Source organism: Protopterus annectens, chromosome 3.part0 (assembly GCF_019279795.1).
Source record: "Protopterus annectens isolate FY-2018-M chromosome 3.part0, PAN1.0, whole genome shotgun sequence".
Taxonomy (NCBI): Eukaryota; Metazoa; Chordata; order Ceratodontiformes; family Protopteridae; genus Protopterus; species Protopterus annectens.
This window is the reverse complement of record NC_056731.1, coordinates 665,811,513-665,825,640: the sequence shown is the minus strand read 5'-3', so window position 1 is coordinate 665,825,640 and position 14,128 is coordinate 665,811,513. Positions and strand designations below refer to the sequence as shown.

The window sequence follows — 14,128 nt, the reverse complement described above, 5'->3', positions numbered from 1 at the left end:
TGTATAAAAGGAAAGAAACTCAGGAACGAAGATGTAGATCTTCTTCCACATGGCAAGTGCAATGTTGGCATATAAAGGGGTGCATGCAGGTGCACATGGCTACTTCTGAAATCTGATGGTAAAATTCTCCTTCAAAAAAGAGGAACTTATTGTAGAGGACCAAATCTAAGAGTGCAGTAACTACACAAAGCATCCTGAATGACATACATGTGTGCTTGTGTAAAAAAGAGGAAAACCATTCTAAACCAACATCATGTGGAATGACCATGAAAAAGTCAACTGCATTGACTGTAATGAACGCAAGATTGTCATAATAATCTAGGGTTTTCAATTTCTGCAATAAATCCCATTAATCTCTCAAAATATGCCTCTCTGGGTCTAGTAATGACTTACACTTAGAATCTACAAATTTTGCCAGGGGTTCAATTTTAGAACGCTTGGCAGAAACTCTTGGGCTTAATGGTGGATCATGACAGTTTTTATGCCTTTTGGGTATGCCAAAGATGCCACTCTAGGTTTAACCACATTCAGAAATTTCCAAACCTCATGATCCATCTCACCTTGTAGTACTATATCTAAAAGAAAGAAATCCAACTTGGCATAAGTTGTGTTCATTTTGTTTAAAGTCACCCTTTGATGTGGATTTTCATTTGACAGCAAAACAAATCTTAGAGGAGTAATCTATACTGTTCATTACCACTACCCACCCCTTGCCCTTGTCAGCCTTCATAATGTGAATGTTTTTATCAGTAGACAAATCATAAAGAAGTTTCCTTTCCTCTGAAGATAAATTGTCAGAACCTATTTTAAACTTATTTTTGTTTTTATTATACACATATCTGAATTGTCTTTTGCAAATCCACTCAAAATAGAGACATTAAGGTTAGGGGGTTGAATGAACACACACTTTCTACGAAGCCCTATTTGGGGATCATAAACATTGTCCTTTTTGTTAACTTTGTCAGCAAAAAACTATTTTAAATTACAATCCCAAGTAAAAATTTATAGCTGTAGGATTGCATTAACGATGTCCAAATTGTAACTGGGGAAAAATAATACCTTTCCTGAAAATTGACAAACTAAACTCAGACAACTCAATGTTGGAAAGATTAAACACTTTAAAACTATCCACACTGTGTTGTCCATTATCAAACCACAACCACATTTGCAGTGATTCATATTATCAGCCACCGTCTGAATCTGCCTAGACCTCTTCCCCTGCACTGGGGATTGGAATAAGGTCTTCTGTGCTGGGGTTTCAAACCGGTCCTTATGCCATAGTTGTGATCCTGTTGGTGGCTGGCCAGTCTCTTAGACTATCTGACCCGAGGATGTTCTAAAAAACACATCATCAGTATTGTTGCACATTCAACCTAATTAATATCGTCTCTAAAAGAGACAATGCTACTGTCCCTTCTAAGTCCATGTCCCGGAATAGGGAAGGCCTTGCCATGCTCATAGTTGCCCCTATCTCTCTCCGGCTTACAGGATTTTCACTCTTTACTTTTAACAAAATTAGAGTCAACTTTTTAAAAAAAAATTGCTGTTTAACTGAATCAAATGACAAATCATTCCTGATGAAGTCATTGGCATTTCTTAATTCAAAATCAAGGAGAACTATTTTACAATCATTTTCCTTCATAATTAACTTAAGAAGAGAAATATCTGTGTTGTTGAACAGTTTTTCTACACCCTGATGAAAAGCAGTGTTCAGTTCCTATTTTATGGTAACAATCATGTATAGTTAAATGTGTTTTTATATATTTTATACAATTGTGTATGTTTATATTCGTATATTCTTATTCATATTTACGTTTCACATGCATTATTAAATCAATATGCAGTTACAGTAGTGAGCTGCATTAGTAGTTCAACTCAGGTTTTGTTTTTTTAGTGTGCTTTTTTTAATGCTTATACATTTTTACATGTACACAAAATATTTGTATTTGTAAGTTCATCTATTTAAGTGTTTTTACTTGCCTATGGCTTTAAGGTTAACTGGGTTACATTTAATTTTATTTAAATACATTAGATTTTCTTCTTTTGGTTCACTCTGAAGAAATATTTGCATTTTAAAGATGAAAGCACTAAGTTGTATTTTTACCTTTACGTTATTAAAGCTAAGTGGTTTCAGTCAGTTTTCAGTTTGGCTTCCCTGTTTCATTTTGGCGTTGGATTTGAGTGTTTTGTTCCCAATTTATTAGACAGTCTTGTGTGGAAACCTAGAGTGGGTGTTACTATTGGGAGTAATTTTATTGTTTTCCTGCTGGAGGGAACTGATGATATTGGTTAGATGAATATGTGGGTGGTGCTATGGAAGTATGAATGTAGAGTAAGAGAGGGTAGATGAGATTTGGGGGTGGGGCAGGGGAGCCTGAGCGTTAGCAAGGGTGAACAAAGTGCATAGAAAATTTGTCAAGAGGCAGAGACTTAATGTAAACAGCCACCAATCTGCTGAGAGATGAATAAAAGGAACAAGGCAGTTTAAAAGGCCTCTTTACTATTAGATGAATGTTTTGGTTTTGTTGCTCTAGGACCCAGTTTTAGTAGGAGAGCTAGTCTAATATCACCTTGACCTGACTAATGGTGATAACAGTAAAAAAGTTGCACTTGACTGTTTGAACAACTGTGTAATGTAAGGAGGTTTCCACGGACTTTGAAATGCAAAATTCAAAAGCCTACCTCAACTCCCACAGACCAGTAAAATAATGAGAAAAAGTAAGGCAGAATGCAGTAGTTCAGCTCTGGAAAAATACTGGCCAAGAACTCAAAAGTGGTTACACAAGAAGAAAAATAAACTTAAGGGAGGCAGCGGACAGCTAAAAACAGTGAATTGAGCACAGTTAAAGGAGAAAGTACCAATGAGACTGCTGTGGTCTAAGAAAATGGAGCTATTATAGTGGACAAAGTTATTTGTCTTAGGCTGCCATAATATTTGTAATTTGCATACAAATATAGCCCACAGACTGGTGTTCAAACTGCAGACTTCACCGTTACATACGTATCTATTTGCTTACAGGGACACTTCTATAGAAAAATAAAATCACATTAAATAGACAGTTAGGTGCACTGAATCAATGCTGACTGTGCACAAGTACTAGCTCAGAGCTGAAATTGGTTTAGTAACTGTCTCAGGCAAGGAGAAATCAGAAAGGAAGGGGAGACCAAGGGTGACTTTCTTGAAGGCATGCAGTTCCACTAAAGACAGGAGGAAATAAATAATGGGAGTAACAAGTCTAGAAGAAGTGAAGAAAAATATAAGAGAAATAAATAGTTTTAGTAGTAGGAGTAAATGTCAGTGTCTATTGGGAAGGAGAGTGCACTGTTCTTTTATTCTGTATCTTACAGACTTTTTGAGGGGAAAGCCTAAGCGTGCTACGCGTGCTCCACTATGCGATTGGAGAGACAGTTGTCTTTGATCTTCTGTGTATCTGCAAATCTAATACTTTTACTATAAATGTGAATTGGGGCCTAGGGCTTCACCAACAGATAAACAGAACACATTGGCGAGAGAGAGGTTTTTATCACACAGTAACTCCCTACGTCTGGATTAGACTTCCCCTGCAGGTTAAACAGTATGATTCATTAGCATCCTTCAAACAAAAAGTGGATGATTTGATTGGTCCCTCACAAATTTACACCAGGTTTGACTGACCTAGCCTTCCTTGAGAAGGGGATATGGCTTGAGGAGGTGGTTACTTGTCAAGGCATACCTGGTCCTAAGACTAAACTGCCTTAATGTAGCTATGAAGTCAGTGAAAGTACTTGGATTATTTGAAGCCTAGGTGAAGCGAATATTCTTGGTTTGAGTTTTCTAATACCATACTCAAGAAGGTATAGCTTCTGCTCATTTGAGATTTCAGCCATGGCTAATGAAACTCTTCAGAGCTATGGATAGGTATTTTATTGCATCATCATTACAGATTCTTCTTTCTGAAATCACACTTAAGAAGGCATAGTTCCAGCCCAGTTGAGATCCCAGCCATGGTTAGTAATACATAAATGTTTTTTCAGAACTTTGGGTATGCCTACTTATTTCACATTTCAGGAAGATTGCTTGAAAGGATGCTAGAAGATTTGATTCTTTGATGATTATGGTGTTTCTCACACAACCATGACAGCCTGATGATTTCAAGTATTCATTGCAGGTGGCCACTTAAATTACTTCTTTGTGCTCCCTGAGGAGCATTTTGATCATTCAGAACGAATCGGGTTGTAACTGTACGTCTCTAAATTGCAACCCATTTCTTGTTACCTACTTCTTGAACCAACAATACTAATTTTGCCTTGCTTCGAGGTTTTTGATCCGTCTGTTCTTCAGCTCATCTAGTCATCCCCCCCTGCAACCAGGAAGCTTTTCCATCTACTACTTTAAACACACACTCAGCCAATTGTTTTTTCTTGTAGAGCCCTATTTGAATGTGAATGATCTGGAGATCTGTAGAGCAGTCCTCAATATCTCTTTAAATAGGGAATGTTTTGGAGAGGTAGTGATCAGAAAACTAAAATCTGGAGACATACCTAATAATATACAACCTTTTTGTCCTATTCTGTCTATTTTTTGACATCACCACAACATTGAATTTGCTCATTCAGGGACATTTAACTGGTTTCCATAGGGCGGCAAGCAATCTGCAGCAGTGTCCTAGCTTCATCCTCTTCGATATTTCCTCCAGATGACCACTTGTGTGACTGTTACAGATAGGTTGGTACAGCCTTTATTTGACTCATGTCTTGCCACACTGGTCATATTCATAGACTTGCTTTTCAGTTCTTCATGCAGACTGCCCTTTATAATGTAGCTCAGTCTCTGTGTCAGCTTCTGCTTATTTATTGGTTTGCATGGTGCAGCTGGGAAGCTTACATTGGTGTGGACTGATTATTATTATACTGATGAGCCGCTGATAATTTTCCTGCCATTTGAGCCTGACCAACTGATGGATTTGGCTTGCTGGAGAAGATTTTATCGGAGGTTCAGAAATGGGCCTCTGCAAACTGCAACTGAACTCACAAAAATCTGAGGCATAGAAAGAACAGGCTGCTACTAATAGTTCTTCAGCTCTTTGTATTTCCCTTCTAAAATTGAAGGTAAATAGTTCCGATACACTATTAGGCCCATGGCCATAAAATAATACTAAGTGATGAGATGTCACTTAAAGATTAAGTGACAGCACATTTTTTATGCTATTTCATCACTATAGGAGCTCTGTGGGATGGATCTGTGGGATGAAGCACCTTATTCTGGCTCCTTGTCTTCTGGTAGTCGTTCTTTTGTTGATTTTTATGTAAGTTGGACTGGAGCAGTGCACTTCAAGTGGGACTTCCAGAGTGCACAACTTCATACTGCAGCTAATGCAGAATGCAGGCATAGTACTTTAAAGCATGACAGTAACAGCACATAATTTTTGTTTTAGTTCATGTACTGTGGAGGATCACTTACATTTAAACTGTTTATGTATCCCTGTGTAATCTTGATCCCAATTATCTGAAAGCTCTGTTTTTGACCCTGTCATTTTTCTTTAAACGGCTGCTATCTGATGGTGGCATGCTGAAGTTTTGTGGGATGAGTGTAAATTCTGCAAGGATGACAGTGTTCTCATTTGTTTTCCCACCATTTAGAATTCTTTTATCTCAGTGGCTAATTGGCTTTTAAGACATACCTAGTCTAATAAGCTTTTGCTCTAGTTTTATATTTTAATGTGAATTAACCCAGACAGATGTTTTACATATAATAGCTATTGTGTTTTTCCTCAGTTAATCTTATGTAAAGGTTTATTTTAGAGAGACAGATTTATTCAGTCCATAAGACTGTTGGTTGCTTCCTTAGCAGAAGGTATCTTTGGCCACCATAGCTGGTGTCTGCTGAACTATGTTTCATTAAGTAGTATACTTGGAAGTCTGTACTGGAAGGAGTATTTACTTGTTTTATTTTTTTATTTAACTATTTAACCATCTTGCACTCCACATATAACAAAATACTTTATGTAGAAGTGTCTTACTCTTGTGAAATGTAAGTTGGATGAATGGATGGCTAATCACAAATTCAGTCCAAATTTAGCACCCATGACCCTCATGGATATGGAAAACCTGTAAATGTCCCAACTTATCCTGGTTCAGTCCAGCTGTGGTTTATTTGTATGAAAACTGTAAAGTGCTAAAAACTACCATGGGAATGTAAGACAGCTTCATAAGATCCTAACAGATTAGTAGCTTAGTTAAATACTTATGAATCATTGAAGCTATTGGTAAAGCACTCCTTAATGAACTTTGTTTTGTTGCAGAATACGATGGATGGACAGCTTACTGCTCAACACAGTATTTTGAATTTCTAAATTGTGCAGTCAGAAAAGCAAGTTAATTATGTTTTACCATGATAGTTAATTTTTTGTGGACCTTCTTATGGGTGCATGTATAATTGTATCATGACCTTCTTGTGTACTGAGTAGTTAATCAAACCTGATGATTCCAAGGGTCCCTGGCAATGACACCAGTCCACTAAGAATAAATACATGAGACGAAACGTGGAGTAATTGTTATCTCCTCATCTTGAACATATAACATTTTCAGGATACTGAAATGTTGGATAGGGAAAGCTAAGAATGCTTACTTGAATAATATGGAATAAAGAGGGGGGAATGGAATGACTCAGCACTGACCACTTGCATTTTATCTTATCAAACAGATCTCATAAATGTGCAAGGTGACCTTTGAACTCTTGACCATTCTTATTTTTTCTGTGTATTATATGTTGTTTGGATTCCCTATGTATCAGACAATGAGTAATGTCTTGCAGACTGTTAATATTAAAACAAAGTACAGAAAAATGGATGACAGCATTTCAGAAAAAAAAAGATATGTGATGAAAAGGCATGTAGAACTAGCACTGTTACGTTTATGTAAGTATGTAACCAAGAACTAGGGACTATGTTTAAAAATTATTTTGAAAGGAACAGATGTTAAAATATATACCCACTTTTGAAGTGTATTTAACACCTTTCATTTTGTCTGTGTGTAACTGTCAGATGTTTGTTTGTCTGTATTCCAGCAACTTTATAAGAAAAAGCCAGGCATGAGTATGACATGTGCAAAGTTACCTGAGAATATGGATAAAAACAGATACAAAGACATACTGCCATGTAAGTTACTGCTTCATTTCACACACTTTTTTTTTTTGATTGAAGTAAAAAATTAAACAGACTGATGGAAAAAGTTAATACTGTAGATTTTCACCTGTATGTTGACCTGGAGATGAGACTTGTATTATGACAGTGGCAAGCTCATAATTATTTGAGCTTTTCAATGAGGGAACTGAAGGAGCGATCAGTGGGCTGTTGTGCCTGTACTGGGTGGCTCTATTACCAAGCTTCTGTATGGGTAGTGGAGCATAACCAGTCAGTCACCCTCTTCCCCGCTGGCACTGATGTATGCCACATTGAATAGTAAGAGTTGTCTTCAAAACTGGCTTCTTCACGTTCAGCAACTGAACCACTGAGGACATTAGATGGTATTGTCAAAAGCATCATCAGAACCTTTGGTGACTGTCTTGTCTTCAGTTAGGCCTGTGGGGCTCAAGAGCAATGTGATTCTTCCTTGGTTTCCCCTTAGTGCAAGCTGGTTTCACGTGCTCAGTTTCTATTGCTAACCAAGGCTTTGCCAGCACCGGCGAACAAATCTGGCCATCTGATATGGCAAGGCTATGTAGCTCTTTACCAAAGTTTTCATCCTATTTTCCTGTGTTTTTCTTAAGAAGTTAGTTACTAGTGTCATGGATTTTCCTTGGTACGTCTTACAGAGTGATCTGAATCCCTGCTGTTTAGTTCACTGCTTTGTCCCTCTTTAGTTTGAGGTATTTTCTATTCCTTATATACATGTGCACACACACACACACACACATAAATATGTATGTTTATGCATATGTGTAATATAAATAATAGACACACACACACTGTGTGCACGTGTGTACGTGTAGATGTATAATATGTACACATAAGTATATAAGAAAATACTTATTCATAAATGTATGCATACACTCCTTTTATATCAAATATCCAATACATAAGGTAGTACAAATTCAAAGCAGGGGAGATCACAGTAAATGAATGCAGTGTATGTAGTATGGACAGTGGCTGAAATGTATTCTTAGTAGGTCACTTCAGTGCTGTGGTTAACAAACATTAAAGTAAAAGTAACAATTAAATGACTGTGTAATCAGAGCAGTGAATCAAGTAAGGGATTTGAAATCTCTCTATCTAGATAGTGAGACCAGCTATGTTATATGGGTTGGAGACAGTGGCATTGACAAAAAGGCAGGAGTCAGAGCTAGACGTGGCAGAGTTAAAGATGTTAAGATTTGCACTGGGTGTAATGAGGGTGGACAGGATTAGGAATAAGTATATTAGAGGGTCAGCCCGGGTTGGAAGATTTGGAGACAAAGCCAGAGAGGCAAGATTACATTGGTTTGGACATGTGCTGAGGAGGGATGCAGAGTATATTGGGAAAAAGATGCTAAGGATGAAGTTGCCAGGTAACAGGAAAAGAGGAAGGCCTAAGATAAGGTTTACGGATGTGGTGAGAGAGGACATGTAGGTGGTTGGTGTGACAGAGCAAATTGCAGAGGACAAGAAGAAATGGAAACAGATGATCCGCTGTGGCGACTCGAAATGGGAGCAGCTGCAAGAAGAAGATTATTTTAGCAAGGTCCAGTATTTTGTCCTTTGGATGCTTTTTTTCATCATGTTTGTAAATTCCTCCTATGTGGAACTTGTTACCTCAAGACTCTGCTATATTCTGGCAAAACTTGCTCATAATCGGGAGTGTTCCTAACTAGCATCTTCATTGCCTCTTTTGTAACCTAGGACATAAGCAGAACTGTTCAGCCATTTCAGGTATGACTTAGAATTTTTACACAGGCTGTTAACTTTTAAAACTGGCTCTGTGAATTATGTACCTTTTTCTGCCATGATAACCTACTTGACTTGCCCCTTAAGATTCATATGTCTGCCTCATTGTTTGAAGATACGGTTGTAGACCAATTTAGAACTGACCAACCACAGTGCATTTATTTCTTTAACTCTCTCACACATATAGCACTACCTGCATAAATCCTTGATGGCCGCCTACTGCACCACTGTCAGTGAGACATTTCTGTTTTTCACACCTACAGCTCCCCAGTGTGCTCTACACTTTAAGCGTGTTGTATACAGTTTGGTAAGCATTTACACATGTACAAACGCAGTTATTCAATTCCACGTTTGTTCATGTGTTAAATAAAAATGAAAAAGAAAGGCAGTGCCGCCATAAAAAAAAATTCAGCAATTCTTATTTTTTGGCATATACTGCTGTGTGCATAAAAGCGCATTCCATACAGCCGTCCGAACTAGCAATATGCATTCTTGCTCCCCTCGTACTCTCTGCATATCGACATACTGGAATTAAATGTATTTTTGTTTCATTGGGCATAATATTTTAGAGCATATTTTCTTGCCCATTTCTTCTCCCCAGTACTGATTGAATGGTGATGATGATGATGACGACAATGCCGATTGAATGAATGATGTCTGCATTCACAGACATCTAACACCCTGATTGGTTTCTGCACGGTAATGCCAGATGTCACCATGCAGAAATCAGTCACATTCGCAGAAGTCTGTCATTCTTAACCTTCCTAACCCTGTCATTGCTGGGAGCTGTGTTTCTGCATTTCTGTGCTTAAAAGTTCAGCTGCATCCTTCACTCTTTTTCTTGGATGCAAAGAGGTGAAGGAGCAGCCCAGTCATCATTTACCATAGAGACAGGAAAAGTTTTGTTCAAGCTGGACCAATATATTATACTTAGTGAGTACTTTTGTATGCAAATTGATATATTTAAGAATTGCTTTTTTGCCGTTTTCTTCATCTAAATAAAGAAAACATTGCAGTTACAGTCTGTCAGTAATGCTTGCTGTTAGAGTTTCATACTTAGTTTTGTCCAACGATAATTGATGTCAACCCCATTGTTCTATTAACTTTTAAGGTAAATGTAAATGATACTTAAAGTTGCCCCTGATTAGTGCTAACTCCATGCATAATGCAAGTTTCTGAGATTGTCCTGAAGTGGTAGTTACATGCTGCTAGGTGGATGAGTACAACATTAATTTCCTTACCACCAGTTTTGAGTGCCAGTACAGAAATGAATTCCAAAACTGCCTTCTGTTTGCTGAAGTACTATCTTCCGTGCTTGGCATGTCTAAGTGGCTCCATTTTGACTGTTGAGTATAGATTATGATCCGTATGTTAGGAAACGAGACTACCTTTTCTAAACCATTTGCTGTCTGGGTAAGTCACTAATGGTTGCAATCAGTCAGTAATGTACAACAGTAGAGTTTTGTCTTTGTTTTTGTGTATTGATCTCAAACCTATACCTCTCTACTTTCCCTGATTTCACAGAATGCTTCTGATTTTGCTTCAGATTTTTTCCTGTGTTTCATAAGTTGTGTTTCTGATAAATCTCTGAAGCTTGCACAATTCAATATTGACAGTCATGAGAATTTCATACTTTTATTGTTCAAAAAAAAAAAAAAAATTGCCGACCCAAAACCTGTTGCTCTGCTTTTAAGTGAATTAGAGAAGTATTTAAAATTTTTCTTGATTTTGGGCCTTTATTCCTCCATTATTGTTGGCTTTGTCACAAATTTTTGAGTAAATAACTTGATTATTATATATTTTGATATTCATTTAATTTGATTACATTATTAAGATAGAGTAATATAAATATATATGTGTGTGTTTGTGTGTATTCTGGTGTGTAATATAAAACTTATTGGCAACATTCTATGCAGAAGTTTAATTGTGACGAAGTATGTTTTCTTTTAAGGCAGCATAGCTGATGTAGGTGCTCAGCAACTATTAATATCTATTGTACAATGTCTGTTTGATTCATTGTCAGGAACTCAGTGGAATCTGAGGGGAATTCCAGGTTAAAGTTGTTAATAAGCATAATAGATTTAAAGTTAGAGGTACTGAAGGTTGTTTTGTATGTTGGCAATTAATGGTATGCTGCTAGAATTGCATATTATGGCAGCCACACTTGGGTAATATTTGATCTGAAGTAGTTTACTTCGTGTGATCTTAAACCTGTGGGAATACGGATCAGTATCGGATCTGAGCCGGCAAAGATTACTAGCATCAGCTTCGAGCTTCAGACTCCTCCCCTTACCCATAATACACCTCTCCTGCCTTCCATCCCTAGATCTTGTTTGCCGTGATTTGTGAAACATCGTGTCTCTAGAGCTCCAGCTAGAAGGGTGTTTTTGACTGTAAGTTTTCAAAAAATGTTCTGTTTATTTATCCGTTTCTGATTAGTATAGGTACCCTTTCTCCCCTCCCATCGCTTTGGCATCATGTATAGGTTCGTAGGATTAGTTAGTTTAGTGTAGTTTGTCTGTGGTGCCCCTCCCCCATAGTCAGTCTAGTGTGGTGAGTGGGTTTGTTGTTTACAGGAAGAAATTGTTGACTGTTTACTTCACTTTCTTAATTCAGCATGGCTGAAAAGCTTATTTTTAAGCACTGCACATAGTGTGGCCATAAACTCTCCCCAGCGGATAGCCACACTCTGTGTGTATTGTGTTTAGGTGTGGCATGCCTAAATGTGGATTGTTAGATCTGTGTGAAGTTCAGCCCCCCGAGCCTTGAAGGATAGAAAGGCCAAGTTGGCCCTCAAAGGTCTTCTCTCTGCCACTGAACCTCCCCCCTCGGCTTCGGTCACAGCGACTGCCGTGACTGCCTCTCCTGCTTTTCTGACTCTGGCCTCCCCTCCCTCCCAGGCTTGGACTCAAACTCCTGCATCTAAGCCTGTGGTAGCGGAGCAGAGGAGAAGTAGAGAGCGGGAGAGAGAGTCGAGGATGAAGGACAAGAGGAAGAGGTCCTAGGACCTCTCATCACTGAACAAGTCTGCTAGGATCCGTGACTCCCCTCGGCTCCAGTCTCTGAGGTTCTCCCTGGAGCTGGAGGAGACACGTCCAGTCTCTCAGGCTTCGGCTTCCCGACCAGCCAGGTTGGAGTCCATGGCCTCGTCTCGGTCAACCTGTTCTTTATCGGGCATGGATCTTTATCGGACATGGATCTGGGTAAGATGATGAGGCGCTTTATCTGTACACAGATCCAGATGGGGGTCTTGCCAGCCCCCCCCCCCTCAGGAGGGGGAGCTCGCTTCCTTTTTTTCAGCCCATTACTCCTTCCCCGATCCGACCTTTGGCTTGGGAGTTCTCAGATCTGAGATTGGCCTTGGTCGAGGTGTCAGTGCCGACAGTCCTCGATGCCGGCAGCTGCCTGGAGCATCTCGGATCCGACCAGTTCAGATCAGAGCCACTCTTGGAGCCAGAACCTGGGTGTTGGATCCAAGGGAATGGAACCCTTACCATCGGCTCTGACGTTGTCGGTCCAGGTTCGCTCCCTCGGGGCTTTGTTCACTTCGGGTCCAACTCCGATTCTCGCATCGGACCTGGGGAAACTGGCCTCCGTATTAGCTTCCCAGGAGGTCCATTCTCCTTTGGCATTCAGTGTAGTAGAACATGTCCTCTCCATCGGATCGGGAACCCTGACTGCCCCCTTGGGCTCTGCCCAGACCCCCTCAGCTCTGTCTACAGTCCTCGTTTTACCAGGACGACAGCCTATGCCTGAAGAGCCCCAGACAGTTCCCTCAGAGGAACAGATGGCTTGCGAGCGCTCCCCGGAGAGCCCCACGGGAGATGTGCCTCGCAAGCATACGGGCAAGAGGAGGCACTTGGACTCCCCCAATTCCTTAACCGAGGACACAGATTTAGATGAGGGGGAGGGCTCCTCAAGGTCACCTCCCGACGATGTCTCCTTTGGGAGACATTATAGAGATCCTGCACCAGCGGGAAGGTTGGTTTGCCACCAAGCCCTCCTCTGATGAATCTGTGTTTCTGGAGGCTTTTGGGACAGGCCCGTCTACATCTTGGGTGTCCCCTTCAGTGGATCCTTTAGTGGATTTGATCACCTCACGGGCGTGGAAGGAACCAGATACTGTGGAGCCAAACCCCAAGCGCCTCAATAAGGTTTTAAGTCCCCTTGTTGACAGGCCTTCCTGGAACAAGGGCTCCCCACTGGACGCCATAGTGGTAGCAGCAGCCATGAAGAGGGAACTATCTCAGGAAAGTTCCTCGGTCCACCATCCTGATCGAGAGTCACAAACGATGGACCACCTAGGGAAGCAGGTGTATGCTTCAGCTACTTTTTCCTATACGGGTGCTGAACTAGGCCCATGTCACGAGACTCCAATGCGACCTGGTGAAGGAGCTGAGGAGTCTCCACCCAAGTCCATGTTGCAGGAGGACAAGGTTTCGTTCTCCGTGAAAATGGCCAGTCTGAGAGCAGTATCTAATACGTCCATGCGACGCGGCTGGGTCTGGCGTGTCCATGAGGCTTAACACCTGGCTCAGGTTGTGCCAATTTACTGAACCCTTTAAGGCGTCCTTTGCCAATGCCCCTTATGATGGCTTGACTGTTCTTGGTAAGACCATCAAGGAGACATTAGTCCAGAGTGAAAAGGACAGGAAGACACTATCTGCCGTCGGGATCCACTTCTCTAACCCTCAAAGGTCCTTTTCCCGGAACCAGAGAGGGCAAAAGAAGGTGTGGTTCCGGAAGTCTCAGTATTCCCGGAGACACTTAGGGCTCTTCTTCCCCTAGAGGCAGAGGGGGAACAGAATGGATGCTGGCCCAGAAGCTGAGGGGGTCTGCGAAACTTTGGGTGTCGAGAACCTTTCTCTGACAGACATGGGCAGCAACCCTGAGGGGTTGCCCGACTGCTCTACTCTGAAGGCAGTCAGGGGCAATTGTCCTTGAACCCAGCAGCTTGGGAGTCCACAACAACAGACCGCTGGGTGCTTCAAATCATATCCCCTTCGTGGCTTCACCCACTTCTCCCAAACACCTCCTGGATGTACCACCCATGCAAAGGGAGGCAGCAGCACAGGAAATTTCCAAGCTGCTAGGAAAATGAGCCATCAAAACTGTCCCCCCAGATCAGTCCGGATCGGGCTTCTAATTCAGGTTCTTTTTGGTGCCAAAGAAGATGGGGAACTTAAGGCCCATTCTGGACCTTTCTACCCTGAACCTGTCAGTTGCCA

At 40.6% G+C, this 14,128-nt stretch overlaps 1 protein-coding gene across 1 annotated transcript in view; it reads left to right on the top strand.

The window, feature by feature from the left end:
* The window catches only part of PTPN3 (protein tyrosine phosphatase non-receptor type 3), a 2,272,168-nt gene that overhangs the window by 1,804,026 nt on the left and 454,014 nt on the right, over positions 1-14,128 (top strand). The window contains exon 22 of the mRNA XM_044065075.1: positions 7,046-7,136. Coding sequence (XP_043921010.1) covers positions 7,046-7,136 — 91 coding nt within the window. The remainder of the gene's footprint in view (positions 1-7,045; positions 7,137-14,128) is intronic.